Raw genomic sequence first — 26,416 nt, forward strand, 5'->3', positions numbered from 1 at the left:
GGCCACTCGCTGCGCAGCTTAGCAAAGATGGCTCTAAGCTGATGTTTCGTATTTCCTCCCACGTAAACTGCCCCAGAGCGATCTGCCTCCCTCCTTTAACACGTTGTCCCCTTTCTTCCCATATCCCCCTCGCGAAACAGGCGCAAGTGCGATGCTTTTCCGATCGGAAAAGGAAAATTATGAACGGAACAGAATACATCAGGCGGAAAACTGGCTACGGCGGAAGGATCAGAAGAAACAGACAGGCGCCTGCATATAAGAGGTGAGCACACTGTCTTAGTCAAGCAAAGGGGATAGATAAGTTTTCAGCTTTGATTTTTTTGTAAAGTTAATGAAAAAAAGAAAAAAAAAAAGAGGGGGAAAATATCTTGCCGCATATGTACCTTTTTTCCCTGTTACGGCGAATGGCATTTCTCAACACATGCATGGGTCTTTCTTTATATATGTGTGCATGGAGGAAGACGTCTCCACCTTGCAAGAAACTAAGGACATGGACAGGTGAACAACGTACAGATGGTTACACCTTCTCGTTCGGCTTCGCCATGCGTGTGTAACTACTACTGAGTGGGCCACTCCCCAGAACATTAAACGAAGAACAAAAAAAAAAAAAAAAAAATATATCCTAATAAGAGATGCATCCCTGGGGATGAGTAAAAGAGCCAAACGGATTTGCACACCATGCAGGTGCGGAGAGTAGTATAAGAAGATGGGTTTTTCTACCCCACGCACTTCATATGGGCAATTGAACGAATGGGTGCCTAAATTTTCTCAAAAACTAACATTTTGGCGGAGCGCGCAGATTTGTTGACTTTTAACTCCCCTTCACTGGGGGTTATATCGACGTCGTTAACCTTTTCCCACAAGTTTTTCCTTCCATGGACAAACATTTCCACACACTTGTATTCTAATGAATGATACGAAATAACGACAAGCCTTTTTCCACCCCTTAACAATTTATAGCTTGATAATAGAAACTCCCTTAAGGCCTTCATTTCATCGTTGATGTAAATTCGAAATGACTGAAATACTCTGGACAAGACCTTTTGATTTGCTTTGTAATTTTGTCTGCATGTGGAAAGAACGATGTCTCTCAGCTGATACGTGGTGGTGATAGTTCCACTGCTTTTCCTCCACTGTACAATTTTTTTGGCAATTTTAGAAGCCTTTTTTTCCTGACCATAGGTGTGCATGATGAATCTTAACTGTTGGAGGCTGTACGTGTTGAGTATTTCACCGATTCGTTTTTTCGGCACGGTTTGGGGGCTCTCCCAGTTGACCCGCTTAATCTGGTTCGCCTCATCGTATTGGCAATCCTCCTTCGAAGCGCCCCCGCTCCGTTCCGCACTTTCCCTACACATCCGGGCGTACTCCTCATCGGTGTACCTATCCATGGTCATGTCAAGGGGGCTGTTGTGCTTGTAACTGAACCCCCTCCTCCCACATCTGAGCTGGTGCGTGGATACACCTAAGTCGAGTAAAATTCCACTGTAACTGCCAAACAGGGGAAGACCATACCGGTGCAGCAGGTGAATGATGTGTCTGTAGTCGCCATGTATCATCGTCAGCTTGTTCACATCTATATAACATTTCAGCTTCTCTTTGTTGTAATAAATGGATTCTATGTCCTTGTCTATGGCGATGACCTTGCTTGTTGGTCCCAACTTTTTTAACATCTCCAGAGTGTGTCCGCCACCTCCCAGTGTGGCATCGATGTAGTACTCACCTGGGATATTCTGCTTTGGGGAAAGCCGTGAGAGATATGTAGAGGAAAGGGGCTTGGAAAAAGCACCCCTTTGTTGCGTCCCCCCATTTGGGTTCTTTCCATTTTTCATTTTTCTCCGCAGAGTGGTACCTTCTCCCTTTTCTTCTTTTCTCTCCCTTCGTGATGAGATAAAAAAAGAGGGGGGGCGTGCCTCGCCCGGTGATTCTACTCCATCTGTGTGGTGTTCTTCTATGTGGCGTTCTTCTATGTGGTGTTCTTCTGTAGTCTCTCCTCCTGTGCGCTGTCCTTCTATAGGCTGCCCTTCTGAGTGACTCCCCTCCGTGTTGTCCTCTCTGGGGTCGTCACCCCTAAGGTAACGTACCACTTCGTCAGCGAGCACGGGGATGTGATAGACATACGAGCTGTCTAATATGTTCGCTTCGGCTTCATCTTGACTTTCCCCTTCTTCGTTGGTCGCAAACTGTGCGGGGTGGCGATTGGAGTTTACGACGCTTCTTCCATGGCTGCTAGGGACGTGACTACAACGTCCACCTCTCTGCGGAGTGAAAGACGGGCCGAGTGTCTTCTCCGGGTGCCTCACCCAGAAGCACTGCCCACACGAGCTAAGCAGCGTAAGGGAAAGGCACAGTGAGTTGTGCATCCAGCATTTGAAGGGTACACGCGGGGGCCAAAAAAAAAGAAAAAAAAGAGGACTAAGCGAGAAAAATAAAAAAAAAAGAAAAAAAGAGGTAAGATAAACTGGGAGGTGTATCTAAGCAGGCATGACAAGGGAAAAATAATACAATACGATACAATACAATAATAGAACAAAACAACCTAGCGCTGTGTCAAAATGGGGTCCCAAACAGGATGTTTTTATTTTCCTTTTTTGTTTTTTTTTGCGCTGACCAACGATTGAAAGGATAGCCCACGATCAGAGCGCCTCCTTCCAGAAGCAGCTGTAGGGTGCGCCCCAAACGGAACGAAAGATTTGTAAGAGTCGCTACGAGCAGGGGGAAAGGAAAAAAAATAAAATAATGTAATAGATCTGATGTGATCTGGCCTGACCTGATATATTACAATGTAACATAGTACACAGATTGGAACACTGCGGTAGGAAGAAGTTCCCTCCGCAGTCACCTATCATGATCATTTTTTTAAAGTACTTTTTGAGTACCCCGGTTTTCCATACCCCCATTTTAGCCCCTCGGTGTGTTCCTATTGGTACGGGTCTCTACCAGCATCATCCCCCACCCTCCCCGTACGTACAAGTGGGAAAAATTAAACCATTGAAGATTATGCCCCTTTGCAGTCGCCTTTTTGAGGAAATACGCATCACGGGGGGACCCCACCCGTAAGCGGCTAACCAGATAAGCGGCTAAGAAGGGAGAGAGAGGAAGCTGCTAAACAGATAAACGGCTAAGCAGGGAGAGAGACGAAGCCGCTAGAGAGAAGACCCCGCCGATCAGCTCCACCCAAAATGAACGTAGGCGTGTACCTCCTAACTGCCTTCCTTTTGTACACATCCCTACTGAATTACAAAACGTTGGTGCAGCTGATTAGTCCTGCCTCTGGTGAGGACATACAGAAGGGGAACCACCGTCTATATCGCGCCATTGATCACTGCTTGGACGTCTTCTTGGAGAATGGATTTGTCAGCATCTACCTTTTAGTTGCATTCCAGCCACACAGAGATGTTTACTCGAAGCGGAGTCCTCAGAACTACCTCTTCGCCAAAGGGTTGCTCGTGTTCTTTTTCTTCTTCCTCATCCACTTTATCCTTAATGTAGGAAGTAACTTCCCACTGAACATCTTCTTTCTAATCATTACGACATTCCACTTGTCCGAATTTTTCCTCTCTTTCTTACACAACAGAGATAATTCCAACTATTACAACTTTTTAGTGAACCCTAATTGGGGCTACGTCTACTTCTTCATCCTTACGCTGCTTGAATATTACGCCAAGATTTTTTTCTTCGTCCTGGTGCACTTCTTTGAGAAATACTTCAGCAAGAGGCTTCTTCATAACCTCCTCATTGTGAATTATTTTTTCCTCCAGAATTTTCTGCCGAATGGGAGAAGCGTAGGCTCCTACGGCTATGTTAATCAGATCGATTGGGGAGAAAATGGCGGCGCACGCCAAGTTGGCATCGGGGTCGGCGTGGGGGTGAGCGGCGGAGTGAGCAAGGGAGTCACCTGGAGAGTCAGCTCTCTTGTTGGCACGAGAGCGGCAGAGGGCGGACACCAGGGGGAGCCCTCCTTACTTCTCCTTCTGCAGAACCGCATGCTCGTGAAGGGGGAGCTACGCAAGGGGGCCTTCACCCTTCCGTTAGCAAAAGGACAGCCAAGTTCTTCCCAAATCGATGCAAAACGTAAGGGAGAAACGGAGACTTTTCCCACGTGTGACGGCGCTTCCCCCCTTGGGAGGACCTACGGAGGGTGCCTCTTCACCATGGGACCACCTATCCTTGACAAAACCACGACATGCAAAACGTACGACTTAAGCAACTCCATCTGGAAAAAAATTATCCACCAATACGCAGACATATTTGATAAGTATCAAGTGAAGGGAAGCTACAAACAGGCACACAAGTACCACCTCCTATTGGTTCTGCTATCCATGCTGCTTTCTCTGTGTGGGTTACTTTTGCGAATATTAGGTTTGCTTCATTGCTCGAGGAACTTCTGCTTCTACGCTTTGAGCAGTGACCAGTTGGCCGACAGGTGCCTCAAGAACAAACATAAGTTGGTGACGTCCGGTGTGTATAAGTATATGAGGCATCCCTGCTACACTGGCTGGTTCTACTACGCATTGTGTAAGACCCCACTGGATTGAGTCGGCAGCGGTAGTGATGTCGATGGCGATTCATGTGTCTCTGTCCGTGTCTGCCTCTGTTTCTGTGTGGAAAGACACGCGGTGCACTTACCACCCTGCCCTTCTGCAGACAAAATGTATACGGAAACGACATCGTTGGGGGGATCAACACAGCGCGTGTGAACTCTCCTATGCCCACTAGCACAAACACATGTGCCGCATCATTTCTCCCCCCCCCTCAGTCTTGCAACTGCTCCTCATGAACCTTTTCTGTTTCGTATTATCTTTTTTCGTCTCGTGGGTCTACTTTTATCGAACCATCAAAATGGAAGAGACGTATTTGCTGGAGTGTTACGGCGAGGAATACCGAAGTTACAAGCGGAAAACGCCCAACATATAGTAAGGCTAAATGGAGCAAAAAAATTGCCATCCGTTCGGATGGTATGCATCCGCGTGGTGCATAAGAAGTGCATACAGACTGCATAAAGAGTGCATAAAAAGCGCAAGAAAAGTGCATAAACCCTTTTTATGGTCACCCTCCATGGGGGTACATTTCGTTTATCCTCCTATGGAGCTGCTATTTTTTTTTTCCCCCGTAGCATCCCCTTCATGCGCGGAATTTAATCTGCCTGCAAGAGCATTCGCCCGAATGGAACACACGGGTAAGGCTTCTACCAGACAGGGATTTTCCTCCCGCAGGTGAGTGTAGACCCAGTTGGAAGGCCCCCTCCAAACCTGCTTCTTCATTTTCATCTTCTCCTTCCCCGTCGGGTGTTCACCAAAAGGGGAGTTTTGACCAAGAGCATTCCATCGAGGAAGCCACCCGATGGGGTAAGTTTCCCTCTCATGTGTCGTCAAATATTACAAAATACCCCTCTTTTTTGTAGCCCATCACGTGGTGGATCCCCCTTTTTTTGTCCTCCATCACGCGGTTATGCTGAAGTTCTTGACTGCCTCCACCCTGATCTCTGCATCGATGGCAGCACACTCATCGGGCTTCTTACTGTCCAGGGAAATATTTTCCCCGTTGCTTTTCCACAAACAGAGGGCTGTGTGGATAGCGTTTGTGTACATATTGAGGTACTTATTGGTGTAGAGATTCTCATCCACGAAGTATTTGAGTTCCTGCGGGGAAGAGAGGAGCCACACGTTACGGTGGAGCGGTATGCGGTAGGGAAAACGCGAGGAAGTAGCAGATGGCACAGACACATATATATGCAGTCGTGCACGTCCCTCATATTGCGCATATTGCGAAGTTTCCACTTCGCTCGCCGCGCAGGTACGCACATTCAAGGCGCTCTCGTGGGCACTCTCCACGAAGAGACTGGGGTACTCGTAGTGGTTCATGCATCGCAGCAGTTGGAAGCCTGCAGAGGAGGGGGAGAGTGAAATGAGTTTGCATCGTTGCAGAGGCGCCCGCAAATGTGCGCGTGTGTAGGTCCTTATCTGTGGTGCACTTTTATTTTATTTTATTTTTCTCTCTTTTTTTTTCCCCCCACAGTTATGCTCCGCGTTGTAGGAAACTTCCACAGAGCCGTTGTCACCGAACACCTTGACGTCAAAGATCCTGTTGCTTGAGTTGTCCGAAATGTTAAAGTGGCAATTGAGCGAATCGAAGAGAGCACTTCCTGCAATAGACTTCACCGTGATATTCTCGCCCTTCACAGAGTAGCATTTGGCAGATACGCTCTTCGGCTTGCAAAATAAGAACTCAATTAAGGATATAATTAGCACCGTTTTGTAGAAGAGGACATTCTCTATGCCCTCATTGTCTGTTAAAAATGGCATGAAGGTACATTCGATCTGAACGCCATATATGTGTCCCCCTAACTCGTGGAGTGTAGTTTTTAGATTATAAAAAACACGCTGATTCGTTAAGGCGTTAAAGATATTCCAGTAGAACTGCTTGTTCGTTTTTTTGAACTCTGCCTTCACGTCGTAAATGATGTCACTGTCTATATTGAAGTTCTTTAGTGACGCCTTCAATTTGCTTAACTTCTCCATGTGCATTGTTGGTAAATTCGAACTGAAGATGTAGTAAAATTTCTTCTGATTTATTATGTATTCCAAGATAAGCTCATGGAGCTTCGACGTCGACATGGCTATAAAGAGCAGATGGACGTTTTCGAGATTTTGCTTCTCAATGAACTTCAAAACATTGTCGTGTGTGTTCGTCTCCGTATCGTACAGGCCGAAGGTGTCCACAAAGCACCTCTTCATTTTGGCGTCGCTGCAGAAGAGGTACTTTATTTTCCACTCCACGGTTAGAAGAGGGATCCACGTGAAGCCCTCGCTGTCACAGATGAGGAAGAGTTGCGGTTTTTTGCGCGACATTTTGGGGCTGTCTCCTATGTGGGGTATCAACCTAAGGGGATATACCTCCCTAAACGTGCAGCTAAAAGAGCAGCGGACGTGCACCTATACTTGCACCTGTGCACCTGTTGCTCTGCCAAGGGGGATGTTCCCACCCGATTTTAGTGCCCCTCTTTGCAACGCTTTGGTGGAGGAAGTACACTGCCGCGCAGAGGGCAACGTTACTTTCGCTTTGACAACTCCGCGGGGCGAGGCGCAATGGGGAAGGCGCAATGGGGAAGGCGCAATGAGGAAGGCGCAATAGGAAAGAGGCAGTCGGAAAGACGCAAAAACGTGCTTCACTCGAAATAATCCAAAACAGGAAAGTCCACACAGTATCATCAGAAAAAAAAAAAAACTACACGCATGAAGGCAGCACACCATGCGAAGCGCAGGTTAACAAAAAAAAAAAAAAAAAAATTGTGCACTTCCAAGCAACCATAGAAATGCACAGACAAAAAGGAAAAAATAACTTCGACCAGTCATAGCTAATTCGTACACAGGAGTATTTTTCTTTTTCTTTCCTTTTTTTCCTTTTTTTTTCCTCCATGTTGTTGTAAGTGTGCGAATGTATGCATGCAGAATAGGGTACACAAAAATGCAATTTGTGTAAAGACAACTACAACAAGTGAACGTTCGGCGGTGATGGTGAGCATTCCAATCTGTTGTTACTCCGTGTGTCACTAAAAATGGACACTCGCGATGGAGTTGTTTGACGGAGAAACGGAAATGTATTCCCGAGTAGTCCAAGGGGGAAAGACAATTTTTTTTTTTCCCCTAATTGGTACGCAAGTGGGAAGTTCGCGGCGCCGTTGCCGAGCGACTCGTATCGCGAGCTTCCCTCGACTATTTTGCTTCGTCACTACGGCATTAGGCCATTACGTCGTTACATTGGGACATTTTTTCTCAGAGAAGATCCTCCCCCCCGATCGCCACACACACATAAACACGCGCACAAGCTGAAATTCATTCTTTATTAACACCTCCGCGTGGTGCACCTTTTCCCGTGTAAGAAAAAAGGACTCGTTAAGAATTAACCTCGTAGAGGGGGTTATGCCTTTCTAGGCAGTGGGAAAGCATTTGCTGTGTAGTAGCGCCATCATATTACCACACGGAAAGCAGCGGCCATAGCCGCAAGGTGAGGAGCCCCCCCGTGTTCCTTTCCCACCAGGCTCCTCATTTGACGGCGTAAAAATGGAGGCAAGCTTCTCATACGTGCAAATGCAGGAACTGTTTGTGCCTTGTCATTTGTTCATTATTTTTTCTATTCATTATTTCCCTTATTTATTATTTTTTTCTTTTTGCTCTATAAGCCGATACACACGAGTTATCCTCCCCTATGGTGTAAAAGACAAAATGGGGTCCCTAAAAAGAAGCATAACTCAGCTGTTCTTTTAAAACGAACGAATAAGGCAAGCGTGCCTCGCCATTATTCTCTGGGCCTGGTTCGTTCCTGCGGTTTGTCCCCCCTCCGTAAAAAATATATAGACCCCTGAACATGCCAACTTGTTACGTGTCCACTTCTACGTTGTAGAGTTCGCGAAGGGGCGCCTGTGGCACAAGTGTCTCCTGTCGCACAGGTAGAAGAGAAGAAGCTGGGTGGACGCAGGAGAAGCTCTTGCGAAGTAGGGTCTCACGCGCATGTTTCGTTAAGTCTCTGCTTTAGCGACGGAGCGATGAAGCTCATTTAGTATCGGTCCCTGTCAGGCATCACCCTTTTGAAACATCCGCGCGGGGTGCAATTTTGCGTGCTAATAAGAAAAATTTTTTTTTTTTTTTTGCCCTATCATTGGTGGAGAAATTGCAATGGTAGAAAAAAAAAAAAAAGAAAAAATTCTCCTTACGCAGATCCCCCCTCCCCCCCTGTAAGAGTAACCCCATTTGTGGGAAAGAAAAAAAAGAAAACCTTGGGGAGGTACAAAGTCAACCAGCATGCTAGTTAAAGAACACGCTGTAGCTAGCCACCTTTTGTTGCTTCCTCCGATATTGTGACTTTCAGTGGGAGAAGTTGCCCTCCCGCGCGAGGTTACCCCTGCATGGCGCTCAAGTGTGAAGCGGCACTTGCAGTTGAAGCGATATTTGTATACCACTTTTCCGCCACTTCTGCCGCACTTCTGCGCCATGCACCGCACAGTGCGAAAAATCTTCGACCCCCAAACATGCGATAAAATAGAGAGCATGAAGATCCTGCTCGTGGGGGCGGGCGGAATAGGAAGTGAATTCCTAAAAAATATAATCACCATAGGTTGTAGAAACATCGACATAGTGGACATCGACACGATTGACATCACCAACTTAAATAGACAGTTCTTATTTAAGAAGGATGATGTGAAGAAGTACAAATCGTTTGTCGCTAAGGAGAGGGCTCTCCAGCACAACAAAGGTCTAAACATCAACGCCTACACATTCGATGTCTGCACGATGAAAAGCAGTGACATAGCAAAGTACGACTATGTTGTGAACGCCCTGGATAATATTAAGGCCAGAAAATATGTAAACAAATTATGCGTAATGGAAAAAAAGGTCTTAATTGAAGCAGGGAGCACAGGGTATAACGGCCAAGTGTATCCCATCCTTGCAAATGAAACAAAGTGTTACAACTGTGAGGAGAAACCCAAAAATAAAACATACGCCATTTGCACCATCAGGCAGACCCCATCTCTACCTGAACATTGCGTAGCCTGGGGGAGACTCATTTTTGAGACTTTCTTCTGCAAAAGTGATAATGAAACTTTGATTGACATTAAGAATCATATTGAAGAAGAATCAAAGAAGAGAAATATGGACCAGTATGAAATTATTACCTTCATTTTTAACTACCTCTTTTACGACACCATTAAGGAGCTCGCCGCATTGAAGAAGGACTACGTCACCGAGCCCATCCCCATACAGTTCAACGGGACTGTAAAGAAGGAGGACAAATGTGGTGAGACGGAAAAGGAGGGAGGTGATCACCCCCCCAATGGAAGTGGCCCCACCCATGCAAGCGGACAGAACGAGGCGCATAACGACAAGGAGACGGAACAAGCGGCCATCAACCTGTCCTCTCAAAAAATCTGGAAACAAGATGAGTGCGTCAAAATATACACAGAAACGTTTTCAAAGTTGTATAGCTACTTAAACATAAATAAAGAAGCGGAGGAGTACCTGGTGTTTGACAAGGATGACGATGACTGCATCAATTTCATAACAGCCATTTCGAATTTACGAATGATGAATTTTTCCATTAAGCAGAAAAGCAAGTTCGATGTGCAGTCCATCGCGGGAAATATCATTCCGGCTATTTCGTCTACCAACGCGATTGTGGCCTCGCTGCAGGCCTCACAACTCATTCACGTTATTGAGCACTTCGAACGTATGAAGGGGGCCGAGAATGTGGCCGCAAAAAACAGTTTAAGGGACAGCAAGGCAAAGCACGTCTGGGTCAAAAGTATCGTCAGCGGGAACAGGATGTTCTCACGAGGAAACATTGTGAACGCTGAAAATTTAGAGCCTCCCAACCCCAGCTGCTACATATGCCAACAGCCGATGATAAATATCTATATCAAAAGTTTCACCGAAATGACGCTGTACGATTTTGTAAAAAATGTGTGCACAAATGAGTTGGCCTTCTTGTACCCCTTCCTGGACAAGCAGGATAGAAACATCTTCGACTATGACTACTTTTTGGAGGAGGACGATGAGTACATAAAGGGGTTGCAGAACTCGCTCAGTGAGTGGGACATACAAAATGACGAGATTCTTATTTTGACGGACTTTCAGAATGATAAGGATCAGCTGGAGATTCACCTCAAGGAGGATCCCACCCTGCAGACACCCTATGAAATAAAGCAGAAAGTTGTCAAGAAGAGGAAAGCAAAGGAGCTGCTTGAGCCGGAGGAGCCTCCCCCCAGGTGGGACAAGCGTTCGCCACGTTGCGGCGCAGTGGTGTTCCAGTTACACCGGATGAACTACACCCACGAATGACGTTGCAATTGCGTAGGAGTGCCCCTCACAATACGTGCAACTTTTTCTTTTCCCTCCCACCCCATTGCAGCGCAAAAAAAAGGAAACAAATAAACCAGGAGAAAGATTCCCTGAACGATAAAAAGAAGGTATGCACCCAGAACAGGGTAGAAGAAATCGTCATCGAGGACGAAGAATGTGTGAACGATAATTTGGTGCTAATCGATTGAATGGAAAGACTTCACTCACCCTCGTTACATCGAAATTGTTATTTAGGAGTATACTCCCATTTTTATAACACAACAGAGGATCCACCTGTCTCTCCAACGTTTAACCACACAAAATCCTCCTTCTTTCCCCACTGTGGTGGCCTAAAACACACCAAATGGTGGGACCGGGGGGGTGTTAATCTCAGAACACTGCGTCGGAGCAGTGAAAGGGGACACAAACAGACGCACGAAGGTTGCGTTAATTCGAAAAGGAAAAGCGGTGAAAGATGCACACATTTTTAATTTTCAAAAGATGCACAAAAGCATGAAGTTATATCCTTTTAAACGTAAAAAAAAAAGAATTGGTGCAAATGGTGTGGGCACACGGTTGTAATGCACATTTCGCTAGTTTTATTTTTTTTTTTTTTTTCCGATGCGTTTCATTTTGGCTAGCTGAGCAAGTGCGGCTGCCTTACTACCTCGATGGCTCGCTTCCCCAATACCCCTCCCCTACTGATGCAACACAGCGTCTCGCTCAATCAGGATATCCACCTTATAAGCAACAACGTACACGTCCACATAAATCGAAATTGCCTTATGAATGCCATTGTCCAATATTTGTATAAGCATACCTCTTGATGGCTTAAAGTAGTGATCTATGATGTTGAAATTTTTAAAAAAAACTTTCTTGAAATTTTTATGAACAATTAAGGTTTTATTTCGTATTTGTATGAGGGGGTAGGAAACTTTTCTGAACTGGTCAGGCGAAATTTGATTGTTGCTAAAGTGGATTGCGTTGTCATTTGGGACTTGCACGTTGGCGTCGCTTGGCTCGTTTAACTCCTTCTCTTTAATCACTTCGTTTAGGAGGTAAATCAGTTGCACGTTATTTATGTTAAAGTTGAATAGTTGGAAAAATTTGTACAATAAGTTTAAGGGGACGATATTTTCAAACTTGATCTTTTTTGGCCTATAACTGGAGTCATACGAGTTTATGAAGTGTTGGTACTCCTTTGAAGTGTGACCATACGTTCCATGCTGTTTGTGCGTTCCGCCCTCCGGATGGCCATCTCGCTTGCCGCTAACATGTTGAAGGTCCTCTACGCAGTGCGCCCCTTCTTCACTCTTACCACTCACACATACGGCTTTGTTGAGGAAGTTATTGTTATGTTGTAATATTTCCAAATAGGGGATGACCATGTTGGAGGCATTCTTCGCGTTAATAACGATTCTAACCGTGTCTGTGGTAAAATGGGATAGCTCTATGTTTTCCAAAATGTGCTGGAACTCTTGCTTCCATTTGTTATGATCTCCATTTTTGTTGTCACGGCCATCCTCACCATCGTAACTCCTCTGAATGGAATTGAAGTAGAGAAAAATGTCGCTGGTGGTGTACGGAAGGAAAATGTCGCAGAAGAGGAGGAGGAAAAAAGTGCTGCAGTTTTTGTACTGCTTATAATTGTTCAAAATGTAAGTCACATTTTTTAGCATCGTTTCGAGGCATAAATTGATGAGGTCTTCTTTGTAGTATTCTCTATATTTTAAAAAGAAGAAATCATCGTAGTATTCTTTTTTTTGTAATTTTTCCCTCAGCGTTTTGTCCCTCAAGTGGAATTCCTTCACCGAGCTGAATTGGTCTACGATGTTTTTGATCTGTTCGAAGTGTTTCTCGTCCAGCGAGTTGTCCAGTTCGCGGTCTTTTTTGCGCGTCGCGAGGGGGCCCTTGTCCCTATAGCTGCGCGCATCCATATCGGGAATGTATCCCGAGGGTTGGTCTCTTCTCTCAGATGAGAAGAGTCTTCCCCTCTGCTCCATCGGACAGTTCTCCTTCCCCATCTCGTCATAGTCGTGAATCATGGACAGTATGTACTCCACGCTTGGCGTGTTGTTCTCATTGTAAATATTGTCCACAAAGTATTTTTTCTTCTTCTTCATTTCGCACATGAGCAGTTTAAGCTTCTCGATATAGAGCATCCGTTCCTGCTCATTCATCATTTTGAAGTTACAAATCATGTGGTTGTACACGTTGTGGAGCTGTTCTCTCAGATTAGCGGTAGTGTATTCATCACTGGGTCGGTAGTGGTTCCTATTTGATGGAATTATTTTTTCATTCTCGCCTACCCCTTCTGAGGCGTCCCTCTGAATTGGGTCCTTCTCAATAGGGTCCTTCTCAATCGCGTCCCCCACGGCAGCTTCGAACAGGAGAGGCTGCTCATCATTCCATTGGGCTCCCTCCTCAATGGGGACACTACCACCACTGTCTTCACTTAAAAATAAATTCAATTCTATGTCATACAGAGAGTGGTCAAAGAAGTGTAAATCCACGTAAGAAAAGAGAAGAGCCATTATGCTGGACACCTTCAAGTCATGGATTTGCTTTATCATAATATTTTTTATGACCACGGTGAGGTGAATTGAAAAATAGGAGTAGTATGACAGGCTGTACAGACTCTCCAACACGTTGACGAGGTAGCTACTATCGGCATTCTTAAAAATGAGCAAAACTTTGGACAGGTCAAACTTGTACTTTTTGACGTCAAAAAATGGGTACGCGCTATGGGAACTCTTAAAATAATCGTCCTCCTTCAGTGCACTTAGCCCCTTGATGAATAAAGCGGCCTTGTATTTGCAACTCTGGTTTGTTCGCATCGCCGAGGGGTCACTACTCAAGGGGGGTGGTTCCTTCGTATGGTGAGTGTTTGTTGCTACATAGGGCCGATAACCAAGCTGAGTCCCACCATTATGAAGCGTACCAACGGGGCTAAACGAGTTTCCCCTGTTGAGGCTGGTCGCGTCCGACCTGGGGACTGCCACCCCGTTTGGGGAATTCGCTTCCCCAAAAGAGACGTTGTTCCTCCCCCTGTGGTAAGCATCCAAAACCTTCTGCTCATTCGAAATGACCAGCAGAAGAAGAAGGATGAAGTCTTCATCCCGCAAATTCAATAAACTCAAGATGTGCAGAAATTTACACGCACATTTAAAAGATATATCATTATATTTATAAGTGAAGAGAAAATTGAAAATGTCAAATATCAGCTCATCGGTTGCTTGACTTGGTTTATTTTTAATGTAAAATTTGGAGAGAGCCAGAAGGAGGTGCTGCAATGAGGTCACATTCACGCTGTGCATGTATTTGTATGTGACCGTCCTGACCTCCTCATATAATTCTTTCGGGAAAATATTTATCTTGGAAAGACACGAAATTGATATGCAAAAAGAATTGATGTTCATATTTTTGAAGATGGTCAGTTTGTTTACTATCGCTCTTATGAGTTCGTTTTCAAGGGCTACCGTCTGGAGGTGGTCACCTTGTTGGATGTGGCTTCCCTGTCCGATGTGGCTTCCTTGCTCGATATGGCTTCCTTGCTCGATGTGGCTTCCCCGTTCGACACTTCCCTGGCGGGCCGGTATTATGGACGCCTCCCTGGCCTTCCTCCTATCAATGAGGTTGTTCAGCCCGTACAGCAAGCAGGACAAGCCGTACTCATTAATCTTATCGATCTTTCTAATAATTTCTCTAATAACCCGCAGGTAAAAAAGGGGGTCCAGATTTCTCACCTTGAGCTTCCCCCAAGAGTACAGCAGTGCGACGAGAGAGTGGATATTCGCGTCAGTCACTTCATCGAAGAAGTTCCTTTTGTCCAACGAAAAAAAATTATTGTGAAAAAGCTGGTATTTGGCTAGACTGTTACAGATCGTAATGTTGTTACTCAGAGAAATGTTCTTTCTCTTGTAAATCAAAATGTTGATTATCTTATTAAGTAACAAGAGATCATGATCGTTCCCGTTGTACTTCAGGTGGTTAGCAAAGAGGGTTACTATGTCCTTCTCGCAGAATTCGTTCAGGAGGAAGAAGCAGAATCGGTTGAGGTAGTTTGCACTTTGTGTGAAGTTGTGTTTGTTCAGGTGGAGAATCATATTAAAGACTTCCCTCTTTCGGACTGAAATGATGTTGTGCTTGAGATTACCGTCGTGCATCTGGAGGATCTCCCAAGGGAGGGTCCCTCCGTTCGGTCCATGCCTCCCATTTGGTTTATCGCCGCGGAGTGGATGAATTTGTGCAACTGAACCCCCGCTGCTTACTCCCCCGCTGCTTACTCCCCCGCTGCTTACTCCCCCGCCGCTGATTCCCCGACCGCTTCCTCCCGCTGCGAACTCCTGGTGGGCCCTCTGCATGCCGCGGAGAAATTCCCGCCTCTTCAACGCCAAATTAGAGGCCAACGGCCCGCGTGCGGCAGTGCGACGTCCCACCATACTGGTTATTAAGCGGTCACTACGGAGTGATGCATCTCCCTCGAGTATGTCTCCCCGAGGGGGGGTAGATTCCTCCTCCCCCCCATTCGTCGGGATCTTCACGGAGCTGTGTTCCCTTATCCTCTTCGTAGCCGCGAGAAGCCGCTTATAAAACTGCCTCCTCTCAATCTGAACCCCCTTCAGCTCATCCTCATATTTGTTAAAAACGCTTCGGTAATTTAAAAAGTTAAAAAAAATGCTCAGGTGTTGCTTCTTCTCCTGCCTTTCTGAGCTGTACAGGTAAAAATTGTCCAAATAAATTTGTCGGTACTTTTCCACCAGGCTGTCCGATCGGAAAATTTCATAAAAAAGGAAGAAAACGAAGGCCACGTTTTTTTCCCTATTCTGATAAGTCTTGTAAGTGTAGGAAATTTTCTCCTTCACGAGCTGATGGTTACTCGATCTTCTATATATGTGGACAATCCTTTCACCTGCCCCTTCCCCCGCCCCTTGACAGTGTAACATTTTTTTTTTAAAAAAGTTGAGAAAAACCGTGGAGTAATTCAAATTGGTAAAAAAGGGGATTAAATAAAAGTGAAAATGCACAATGATGTTGTTTAAAAATTTGAGAAATTCAGTTAAGTAGAATTGGAACAATTTATTTTCGCTCGCGGGGATGTGGTTGAAGTACTGAAACAGGAATAACGGATTGTAGACGTAAAAATTGGTGAAGTACACAGCCTTCATATATTTGTACGTCCTGTCGTCGTAATTATTTGCACACACGGAGAGGAAGGCGTTTAACACGGACTCCTTCAGTGTGTATCGACTTAATCGGTTTCGCGGCGGGGCCCCTCCCGACTGCCACGCCTCTTCAGCGTTGCTGTGTTGGAAGTTGCTCTGTTCGAAGTTGCCGTGTTGGAAGCTGCTCTGTTTAACGTCCCCATCTGCAACATTGGAGCGGTTAAGCAGGCTGCTTCTCAGCTTATTGTTTAGCAGCCCTTGCGGAGAGCTCCCCTCCTCCCCCCGCGTCGCATATTCCTTTTTTGCATTTTCGTAAAATTTTAAACATTTGTACTCATCAGATTTTTCAAAGATTTCTTTGTAGACTCCCAAATGGTTTGTTCTGTGATTGTAGAAAAAGTATTTAATTTCGTCTTGGTATATTTCGTCCCTTTGTGTTATGTGTCTTTTGTCTTCCTCCTTTTTTGTCTTGTGTCCGCCGCGCCGTTTCCTCGAGTCGCTTCTCCCCCCCTGGTGCGCCCAGTTGGGGGGATATCTCACTGCTGAGGTGTCATTACTAGGGGGTGGTGCCACTTCTGCGTTCCCATTACTGGGGGGGGATACCACTTCTGTACTGCCATTACTAGGGGGGGAGGATGCCACTTCTCCGCTGGCATTACTAGGGGGGGAGGATGCCACTTCTCCGCTGGCATTACTAGGGGGGGAGGATGCCACTTCTCCGCTGCCATTACTAGGTGAGGAGCATGCCGCTCTTCTCTGCACCGTTTCATTCACAAAATTGACCACATCGAAGAAGTACACGTCCTGCGCGGGGGGCTTCTCCGTGAACCCATGCGTATTAGCAAAAAACGTGTCGTCCAGAATACGCTGGTAAGTGAGAACCATTGAGGTGTGGTCCCTCCCAAAATGTCCATTTTTCTGGCGGCTCCCAAGCAACTCCACCTTGTTCGTGAAAGCCTCTAACGCAGTGAGTTTGAAAAATTCACAATTTCTAAAATCCACACTTAACTTAAGAAGAAGAAAAAGGTGATAAAGGCTCGCTCTTTGGATGTGTCTCTTTGCTGTGCCCACCAGCAGGTTAACATTGTTGGCAAAAAGGCAGTCAGTGAGAAACCTTTTAATGTGGTGTTTTCTCTTCCCTCCTAGGGGAATATACTTAAATTTGTTTCTCTTGAGCCGTTCTATGTCTCTCCTTGCAAGGGTTAAAACATCTGCTTTTTCGAAATTAGAGTAATAATAGCTGTTTCTACTTCTTCTCACTGCGTTGCCTTCATTTCTGCCTCTGAACAGAGCAACTAATTCGTTGTACTTCCTGTTTGTCGTAAATTTAACCCTCTCTTCCACCTTTTTCTTTTTATCCAGCACGTACGTATTTCTGTCCTCGCCAGCATTTCTTGTGGCGCTTCGGTAGAGGTAGCACTTGATGTTGGTGTTTGCGAAACTGGGTTTCTTTCTTTTGAGGGGAAACTTTGGCATAATTGTTCATTTTATGGGCACAGGGGGAGAGAAAGGAGCCGCATAACTTTCGCCAGACCTTCCACCAACGAACTGACCGTGATAATACACGCTGCTAAGGTACACCTCTTTTCGGCCAGTCTGCTCGATGACAAGTTGTGTTCCCTCTATTTTAATTCCCTTTTTTTCTTTCCCTTTTTTTTCCAAATGAGTCCAATTCAGTCATTCATACCCTTATGGGCAGATTAGTGCATCCTACATACACGCATACAAAAAAATCTTTTTGCGCTCATCTGTCCCATACGGACACGGTGGAAAAGCATCCACGGGGGGGGAAAAACAAACTCGCCTTTACGCGACGATGAGTGCAGGGCATGCATAAAAGGCGACTAGGGTGCGGGCGGGCATAATAATCTCTTCCTCGTGCAGGGGGTGTGTTTTCGGCAGGGAAGGCGTCATCAGGTGGCTATTCTTGCCAATCGTTTCAGCGGCGGCTTCTGCCAGTCGTTTGAGAAGATTCCTCTATGTGGATCGCTAGTGCGGCTGATTTTATCCGACCTCTTGTTCGGGGTTCTCTCGCTCGGTTGGCTACCTTTTTTCAGGCAGCGCGGGCTGGGCGACGTTACTCCGCGCAACGTCGTCGGGGCAGTCTTTGGCCGCCCCCCACATATGCATGTAACATAAATAAGTGCATGTTGGCTCCTGCCGCGGTTTGACTTTTCCACTCTACCTTTTCTGCAGCCTCCTCTTTAATTATTTTTTTTTTCCAGAGAAGCTCTCTCCTTTTTTTTTAAGAGTGCTTTTCTTCGTTTTTTCCCTTTTTTCCCATTTTTCAATTTTTTCAGAGTTAACTCTCTTTTTTTTTTTTTTTGCCCAACATTTATTTTTCCTTTGTAGGTTGGCCACTCACCGCTGGTTGAAAAAGTTTTCCACTTTTCTGAAAGGCGGATTTTGTTGGGGCTGCTTCGCCCCTCCCGCTTAACAAATTAAGATTCCACTTTACAGTTTTCTTCTTTTCAAACGAACTGTTGTGTATCCCACTGGGTAGAACGTTCTGCACGGAGAAATTGCAGCAGGGGGTAGCGTGCCGCGGACCCCACAGAGTATATACGCGTGTCCGCTAGGCGTGTGGTCTGCTCAGGACATCTACGCGTGACATCTTCACCTTCCACCTACACGTAACATCCTCACTTACCTCCCCCCGCGCACCATGAAGCTCTCCAGCAGCCTGGGCGACGTGCTGGCCAACTGCAGCAGCAGGAAGGCGGACAAGGAGTGCATAAAGCACATGAAAAGCATCCTGACCGAGAAGAACAAAAAAAGGGAGGAGCAAACGAAGGAGTTATTCGAATTTTTAGCGAACATCATTTATGAAGACCTAGAAAGAGACATTTTAAAAATAGACATTTCTAACTTGGAGGAGAAAAAAAAAAAAATTCTGTTCAACAATTTGAGGAAGATCTTTAAAATTTTACTACCCTTTGAGAAGGAAAATGGCTACCTGGAGGTGCTCTGTGATTTTCTCTTCTACTTGTTTAAATACATGCGCAGAGTGAATGTGAAGAAATGCTACAAGGTGGTGAGGAAGGTAACTAGCATGGGCGTCGCCACCTCTGACAATGCTGATGATGTGAGCGGTGGTGGCAAGGGGGAGAGGAGGAGTCCCTTTCGAATGATGCCCTTCCTGCTTAGTAGCAACATCCTCATCTATCTGGAAGTGCTAAAGAGAGAAGACAGCAAAAATTTGCAGCAGGAGGAACACTATTTTTACCAGACGGTCAAGAACAGCATGATGAGTAAGAAGTACATTTTGACGTTGAGCCAAGTGGTGGGCAACGTAGTGACGAATTTTCCTAATTTCCCCCTTCTTATCGACACATCATTTAACCTATTCCTTTACGTACGAAATGGGTTGGTTCCCTTTTTTCTAAAAAATGTCTGCAAAAGGGTAACAGATCTGTTTCAGATAAAAGGGAACGAAATGAACACAAAGTTTACTGTGAAGAAGTATTACGGGCTTTTATTTTATGTTTACTTTATGTACAAATTGAAGATCATTACTTGTTTGCATCTGAACCCTAGTACCACCGGAGGGTTACTAAATGATTCTGTTCAATTGAGCACAATCTTGGATCTATACTCTCACGTTTTGAGAGACTATAAAAATGTCTTGCATTTGTGCTTCACCGTTATAAGCAACAAGAAAAATAAGAAGCACGTTATGAACACTTTTTGTTTATCCGTTATCTACTTAATAAACCTCCTCCATTCTAACCACAACGACATTATGGACGTATTCCCAGAGAGCGCAAAGAATAACTCTCCATTGTTTAAGAAATATAAGGATGTCTTTTCCACGTACCGTAAAGTGTTTGACGCCATGTTTAAGCTGAGGGAAGAGCCTGCGTTTAGTCTCTCCAAGGTGAAGCTTGCCGTGTTTTGTAACCTCTCCTCGGGTAGGTTCAACAATCATTTCGTGTCCAAAAGGGAGAAGCAGCGGAAGGAGAAGTGGGCACACAGGCATAATTATGCCCTCAAGGAAGGGCAGACGCGGGACGGGCAAGACGGGCAAGACGGGCAAGACTGGCAAGACGGGAAAGACGGGAAAGACGCTCATCCGCATAATGCAGATCAGAATAAGGCAGACCCACATACCACGAATCATCACCGCCATGCCAACTCCATCGCCGAGTGGGTAGCCAAGAAGAAGGGACACATGAACAAACACGAACTGGTGCAGTTAACCTATAGGAGCGTAACTGAGCAGGACTACTCCTGCTTCGTCGTTTTCTCCTTCCTGTATATGCTGACGATGAGATTTATCAGATTGTATGACTTCTCCCCCGTCCTACACGACATTGTTTTTTACAAGTCTTTCCGCATTGGCGAGATCATTATGGAGGCTTCTGGTGCGAGTAACAAACAAGGTGGAAAGAACATTCAGAGGGGCAAGATGATTGAGAGGGGAAAGACCATTCAGTGCGGCAAGAGCATTCCCAACAGGGGGGGCATTCTTTCTGCACAGAAAATTCCCACCACAGAACTCTCCAACATCCTCTACAGCAGCGCCTTCTTGAATTTACTCAAAGATAAACTGTGCCTTTACCTCAACATTGATGCGAATATATTGAATCTCTTTTTTATGAATGAGTTGTACAAGTTTGCTAACAACAGGGATTTGAATTACAAGAATTTGCACTATTTGCTGGCCCACGACACGGGCACCAAGTACCACCGGATGAATGTCCTGCTGCTTCTGCAGAAGATTATCCTTCGCAATGTGCTGAGGTACGCCCTATCGCTGGGTGGAGAGGAGAAGAGCGGTATGGAGAAGAGCGGCCAGGAGAACAACGACCAGGAGAACAACGGCCAAGAAAACAACGACGAACCGCTTCACGACGAACCGCTTCACGACGAAGTCCATACTGGCAACCTGCACGCGGGGGAAGCCAGCCAACTGGCCTTCCTCTTCGCCAAACAAAACAAAAAGCTGAAAATGCTCAACATGAACGAGTTCGCCCTGGGAACCAAGGAACTAAAGGCCGCTGCGGAGAAGAAGGAAGAAAACACATTCACCATTTTAAAGAGCATCGATTTTGTGGACATCACCGACAGCGCTCAGAAGAAGAACCTCCAGTTCGACATGAACATAATTAACATCGCCGTAAATCAGCTAACCAAGGAAAGCTTCAACACATTAAAATCGATCATCTCATTGCAAAATAAGAAGAAGGATAAAACCAAAATGTACCTGAAGAATTTGCGATCCCTTGAAGTTTTACTAAAATGCACATACAATTTTGTCAACCAATTTTTGGCCATAATTCACCTGACTAAGTCAGGTAAAAAATGCATACTCTGTTGTAACGGAAAAAGGCAGCACATTTTGTGCACACAAAATTATTACGAGAATGTTAAGAATAAGAAGAAGAAGATAAAGACAACGGAAAGGGAAGTGTACCTACAGTTTGAACCAACGTTTGACAAAAGATGTGTCAAAAGAAAAAACTTCCTAGTTGTGAAAAAAATTATTAAATTCTGCGTTTCGATCATGAAGAAGGGAAAAAAAAACACCGCTGAGGAGAGGCAGAAACGACGACATTGTAACGTTCAGACGGTGGAACTATCCAAAGCTGTCATTTTTCTTTTTAACCTTCTGATATTTCACATGACTCATACGTTAAGCAGTGCGATGCAAAAAAGAAACAGTGACTCCAGGGTGAATAGGAAGAAGCTCCAGAAAAGGTATCGAAAGATTTTCCTGGACGCGAACGCTTTGGTCAAACTGGCAAATGCCCACGACTTGCAAGGACCCCTTTCGGACGAGTTAAAAAAACAGATGGTTGTTTTCTCGAAGAACTACGTGCCCCTAAGCAAGCTTCTCAGCTGCAGTGCGTACAAAAATGAGTTTTTACTTTTCGCGACGCACAGCTTCCTGCCCGCGAACAGGAGGAAGGGCTTGAAATTTTCGAGGCGCATGCACAGGCTGTTGAAGGAGTTGTCCCCGAGGCAGGTGATCGAGGAGGGAGCGGCGAACAATGGCGTAGAAAATGAAGAAGATGGTGATAGAAAGGGCTACCAAACGGACGGGAAAACGGAACATCAGACGGACGGGCAGACGGAACACCAGACGGACGGCCAAACGGATGGCCAAACGGATCACCAGACGGACAGCCAAACGGATGGCCAAACGGATCACCAGACGGACAGCCAAACGGATGCCCAAACCGACGGCCAAACGGACGACCGAACGGAGGACCCAGAGGAGGAGCGAGACGGCCAAAGCGACATCGTCGTGACGAACAACTTCCTGCTGGACATACTGACAAAGGATCCCAAAAAGGAGGAGAAAAAAAAGAAGCAGAAGAGCGGAGACCTAGAAGAGAAAAAAGAACGCACAGATCTGTTTTACGACGTCACGTATCTGCTGAAGCACCTGAAGGGCAACTTGAAGGACCAGAGTGCCGAGGACACCGTGAGGACGTTGTGCTACGTGGCTCTATCCCTGGCGGTTATCTCGCGCAAGGTGAAAATGATTGTGCGCTTGGGGGAGCACTTTGGCGTCGACGGGGGGATCGTTGAGGGTAGCGGCGAAGGGAGCGACGAAGGCAGCGGTGAAGACGGCAGCGATGAAGACGGCACCGATGAAGAGGATGACCAAGCCGTTGGAGAAGCCCCGGAGGAAGACTCTGAAGAAGCCTCTGAAGAAGCCTCTGAAGAAGCCGCCGATGAAACCGCTGGCGAAGCCCAGCCCAGCGGGAACAGCGCGGCCCCCCCCCAATCGCGCCCCGCCATGTACGCAGCGGACCTGCGCACCCTGGACAAACAAATCAAGCACATCATCATGAGCTTCAAAGTGAAGAAAGAAATTGTAGCGCAAGACAAAAACAGATTTATCGAACTCGTCAAAAACGGCGTCGTAAAAATTGTGAAGATAATAGTAAAGGAAACAAAAAACACAGAGCTGTTAAAAATTATGATGAAATGTTTAGAGCATTATAATATGATAGAAAGTAGAGTAACCCGTAAAAGCCACATAGTGATTAATTACTTACTCGAGTTTTTAAAAATCATTTTCTTCTTTCCCCAATTGAGAAACTGCTATTCAAGATACTTAAGCCTATTCTTCAAAAGCGCCTTTGTACGGTACTTAAATATCAGCGAGCTTTTTAACGGAATGTACAAGAAGCATTTTGCAAAGATAATTAAAAAATTTGCATCCAATTTTGATGTTACTTTTTACCTGAACAGTCAGGTAAAAACGCAAGTTATCCAATTAGAGGAAAGGGAATTTATTTCAAGACAGATTATGGCCATTTTCAAAGATTGCAATAAAAAAAAAGTGAACAAAATTATGCCTGATGATATCTGCAATAATTATATTTCCAACTTACTACGTCAAGGTAGGACGAATGAAAAAAGTTTGCTAAACACGTTTAGTTTAAATGAATTGTCCCACCTCGTTCATCACATTTGCCTATACCTTAACAACATATTGATGAGCAACAATGTCTACTTATTTAATAAGAAGGTGACGCTGAATTTGTTGGGATTACTAAAAAAGATAAAGGGCATTACGTACATGCAAGGGGATCATAACTTACTCCTTTTTAAGGACCAGCTGGCACACACACACATGGCAGAAGTTCAGAAATTTCGTACTCTCCTGGATGAACGCATAGATAGCCAAAACATACAAATTAACATTAACGATTTTCACAAAAGACTTACGAGCATTTTGCAGGACGGGGCGCAGCCCGGCGGTGTGAAGCGGCCAAATGAGTCGGAGGCCTTACCGGGGGGGAAGCGGCTGCGAAGTGGCTAAGTGTTGAAGAGGTCAAGAAGGGGGTTACCATGTGGCAGCGGTGTGGCTACTACGTGGCTTCGAAGACGTTGCGGGACACTTCAGGCCAACCGCTCACCCCCAGTTACATACATTTTTGTGATTAATTTTTGAACCGGACTTCCCTGTACTAGTCATTCCAATTTACTCTTTTTTTTAAAAAACTCCCTAAGGCAACATCTTTTGGAGAAACCTTATTACGTCTTTGTCGAAAGTGAGCGGTACTTCCTTCTCGAATTTTTCGATATGCTTGTTCCTCCTTGGGAAAAGGGATTCAAATTGGGTTCGATTTGTTTGATGTGTTCGATATGTTCGATATGTTCGATGTGTTCGATGTGTGCGGAGCAGGGTGGCATGGGTCGTTTGTCCGCACAGGTGCTATATGTGTATATACACACACAAAGAAGCATATATTTCGGTGTGCAACCGCTGAGGCGCCTTCTCGTATCCGCCGCACCCGTCGATGTCCGGCATGAGCAAGAGCATCTTCTCCGTCGAACTGATGTGCATCCTATTTTCGCGCAGCCCTGGCCCGTCCCCTGCCATCCGTCGATGCCTCTCGCAAGCAGCATGGATGAAACACACCAATTCGTCTACTTCCTCATCGTGGAAGTCGATTTCGCACTTGACGTCCATCACGTTTTCTTTGTTCTCTATCACGTCGAGAAATTCTTTTAGGGCGTTTTTTAAGTTCTGTGGAGAGGCGAGAAAAAGGGGGTGGAACAAACATGGTACGGAATGCGGCGTGGTGTGCTGGGGAGAAGGTAAAATTTTTTTTTTTTGCCACTCGCGCTGATGCCACAGATGGAAGGGGCCCATCAAAGTATACAGCCCATCAATGTATACAGCCCATCCATGTATATAGCCTATATATAATAAAACTAAGTACACTTAGTGGGTCTGCCTATATCTATACGTGGACGTAATTTTCAAAATTGTTCGTTATGTTTTCATCATCCTCTGTGAGGAAGGAATTCATTTGGTGGTGGTACGACATAAAGAAATGTAACTTCTCCACCGACTCGTTGTCGCTTAAGTATTCCACCAGAAACTGAAACGTGTCGAGGTTTAAAAAGGGGAGTTTAATAAATTTCACCCTCTTGTTTAGTGAACAGAAAATGATATTTTTAATTTGCTGATTATTTAGCTCCGTCCTTTGCACATTGATATATTCGAAATTGTTACTTTCAAGAATCAGTAAAATTTTGTTAAAAAGCATACTGGTAATTTTATTTCCTCTTAAATTCAAGCCAGTTATATTTTTGCATTCATACACAGTACATAGGATGTGAAAAAGGCAGGTTTCATTTAAGTCGTTATAAGATATATCGAGGTAGCCATTAAAGGACGTGTTCCTTTTTAAAGCGTCGCAAAAGTGTTCTATCACGTCATGGTCGATTGGGTCGCTTGGGTCACTTGGGGCATTTGGGTCGATTGAGTCGATGGGCTCCTTCGTCCCCGGGGCGCAGACCTTCAACTTCAATTTTTTGCCCTCCAGTTGGTTGCCTTTTAGCCGCTCGGTCATGAGGATGTACTTGGTCGTCAGCGACCGCTCTGCGTCCTCCTCGTGCGCCATGTGTGTGGCAGAGGATTAGCCGATTAACCGATTAACCGTTTAGCAGATCAGCGGCGAAGCTCGCGACGTGGTTTGCGGCGGAGTGCCTGGATTAGCACACCCTGGACGCACGCGCAAGGACGCCAGAGTAGTGCCTCCCCTCTGCTAAGAAAAAGGAAAAAACTGCCAGCATACCATTCGTTTGTCACTCCGCGCGACTACAAATAAATGGTTAAAAAAAAAAACGAAGAAGACATTTCCACATAATCAGACGTGTGTGTGTATGAACCGCGCCATCGCCCAGTTTTCATGAAAAATATTCAACCAAGTGCCTAGTGGGAGAGAGCCTATGTTTTTTTATTTATTTTTTTTTTCCTCCTTTATACACATCTGTCGCGTTTAAGATAATACACGTATGACGCTGGGTTTTCTTTTTTTTTGTCCCATCCTTTGACGAGAAAATTTATCACTTTGTACGTTTATAAGCCCATCGGCTTGTGAATTTTTCACTTATAAGTAATACTAGCAAAAAATACATTTTTTTTTTTTTTTTTTTTCTCAAAAATGTTAATTTTACCCGACCAAGTCACAATGTTTTTTTTTGATAGCTAAAATTGTCACCCTCACTTTTTTTTCTCCGTTTCGTTTTTTTTTTTTTTTATTTATCCTTTTTTTCCCCCGAAAGCGTATGAAAAATGCGATGAGAAAAAAAGGCACAAATGGAGTGTACTTTTTTTTTGTTCCGCGTTCTGGCACGTTAGCCCGTAGCACATTAATGCGTAGTACTTCAACCCGTAGCTCTTCAACCCGTCGCAATTTAACGCCGATGCTTGCCGTATTTTCTGCTCCTCCCTGATGAATAGTGTTACTCCCCTCCGTGACTAAACCTCGTCAGTTTTCTCCCCATTTCTACACTCCACTCCATCGAACAAACACCCCTTTTAACAAAAGTACGCAACAGTTGAAAGTGACCAAATGAAACTTCACCCCGTCAGTAAAACTCCTCGCTGGGAATTACTAGAATTAAAGTGATCCCCGCTCTTTGAAAGGAAAAGAAAAGTGA

The 26,416-nt window shown here is 45.2% G+C and overlaps 7 protein-coding genes across 7 annotated transcripts; 3 read left to right on the plus strand and 4 right to left on the minus strand.

The window, feature by feature from the left end:
* Positions 1-758: 758 nt before the first annotated feature.
* On the minus strand, positions 759-2,900 carry C922_03548 (16S rRNA (-N4)-methyltransferase; the record flags this gene model as incomplete). Its single annotated transcript, XM_008819140.1, has 3 exons — positions 759-2,258; positions 2,635-2,705; positions 2,843-2,900. The coding sequence occupies 3 exons, from the start codon at positions 2,898-2,900 to the stop codon at positions 759-761; spliced, it is 1,629 nt and encodes a 542-aa protein (XP_008817362.1).
* A 282-nt stretch (positions 2,901-3,182) lies between these two features.
* On the plus strand, positions 3,183-4,917 carry C922_03549 (hypothetical protein; the record flags this gene model as incomplete). Its single annotated transcript, XM_008819141.1, has 2 exons — positions 3,183-4,518; positions 4,760-4,917. The coding sequence occupies 2 exons, from the start codon at positions 3,183-3,185 to the stop codon at positions 4,915-4,917; spliced, it is 1,494 nt and encodes a 497-aa protein (XP_008817363.1).
* Positions 4,918-5,441: 524 nt separating this feature from the next.
* On the minus strand, positions 5,442-6,851 carry C922_03550 (hypothetical protein; the record flags this gene model as incomplete). Its single annotated transcript, XM_008819142.1, has 3 exons — positions 5,442-5,642; positions 5,805-5,884; positions 6,017-6,851. The coding sequence occupies 3 exons, from the start codon at positions 6,849-6,851 to the stop codon at positions 5,442-5,444; spliced, it is 1,116 nt and encodes a 371-aa protein (XP_008817364.1).
* Positions 6,852-8,990: 2,139 nt separating this feature from the next.
* Positions 8,991-11,044, plus strand: C922_03551 (ubiquitin-like 1-activating enzyme E1 B; the record flags this gene model as incomplete). Its single annotated transcript, XM_008819143.1, has 2 exons — positions 8,991-10,762; positions 10,906-11,044. The coding sequence occupies 2 exons, from the start codon at positions 8,991-8,993 to the stop codon at positions 11,042-11,044; spliced, it is 1,911 nt and encodes a 636-aa protein (XP_008817365.1).
* Positions 11,045-11,533: 489 nt separating this feature from the next.
* On the minus strand, positions 11,534-17,476 carry C922_03552 (hypothetical protein; the record flags this gene model as incomplete). Its single annotated transcript, XM_008819144.1, has 1 exon — positions 11,534-17,476. One exon carries the CDS (start codon positions 17,474-17,476, stop codon positions 11,534-11,536), a length of 5,943 nt encoding a protein of 1,980 aa, XP_008817366.1.
* Positions 17,477-18,665: 1,189 nt separating this feature from the next.
* Positions 18,666-23,780, plus strand: C922_03553 (hypothetical protein; the record flags this gene model as incomplete). The annotated part of the gene is made up of 1 exon (XM_008819145.1): positions 18,666-23,780. One exon carries the CDS (start codon positions 18,666-18,668, stop codon positions 23,778-23,780), a length of 5,115 nt encoding a protein of 1,704 aa, XP_008817367.1.
* Positions 23,781-24,176: 396 nt separating this feature from the next.
* C922_03554 (hypothetical protein) lies at positions 24,177-25,374 on the minus strand (the record flags this gene model as incomplete). Its single annotated transcript, XM_008819146.1, has 2 exons — positions 24,177-24,491; positions 24,715-25,374. 2 exons carry the CDS (start codon positions 25,372-25,374, stop codon positions 24,177-24,179), a joined length of 975 nt encoding a protein of 324 aa, XP_008817368.1.
* Positions 25,375-26,416: the final 1,042 nt, after the last annotated feature.

This window comes from Plasmodium inui, assembly GCF_000524495.1.
Source record: "Plasmodium inui San Antonio 1 unplaced genomic scaffold supercont1.15, whole genome shotgun sequence".
In the NCBI taxonomy this organism is placed as follows: Eukaryota; Apicomplexa; class Aconoidasida; order Haemosporida; family Plasmodiidae; genus Plasmodium; species Plasmodium inui.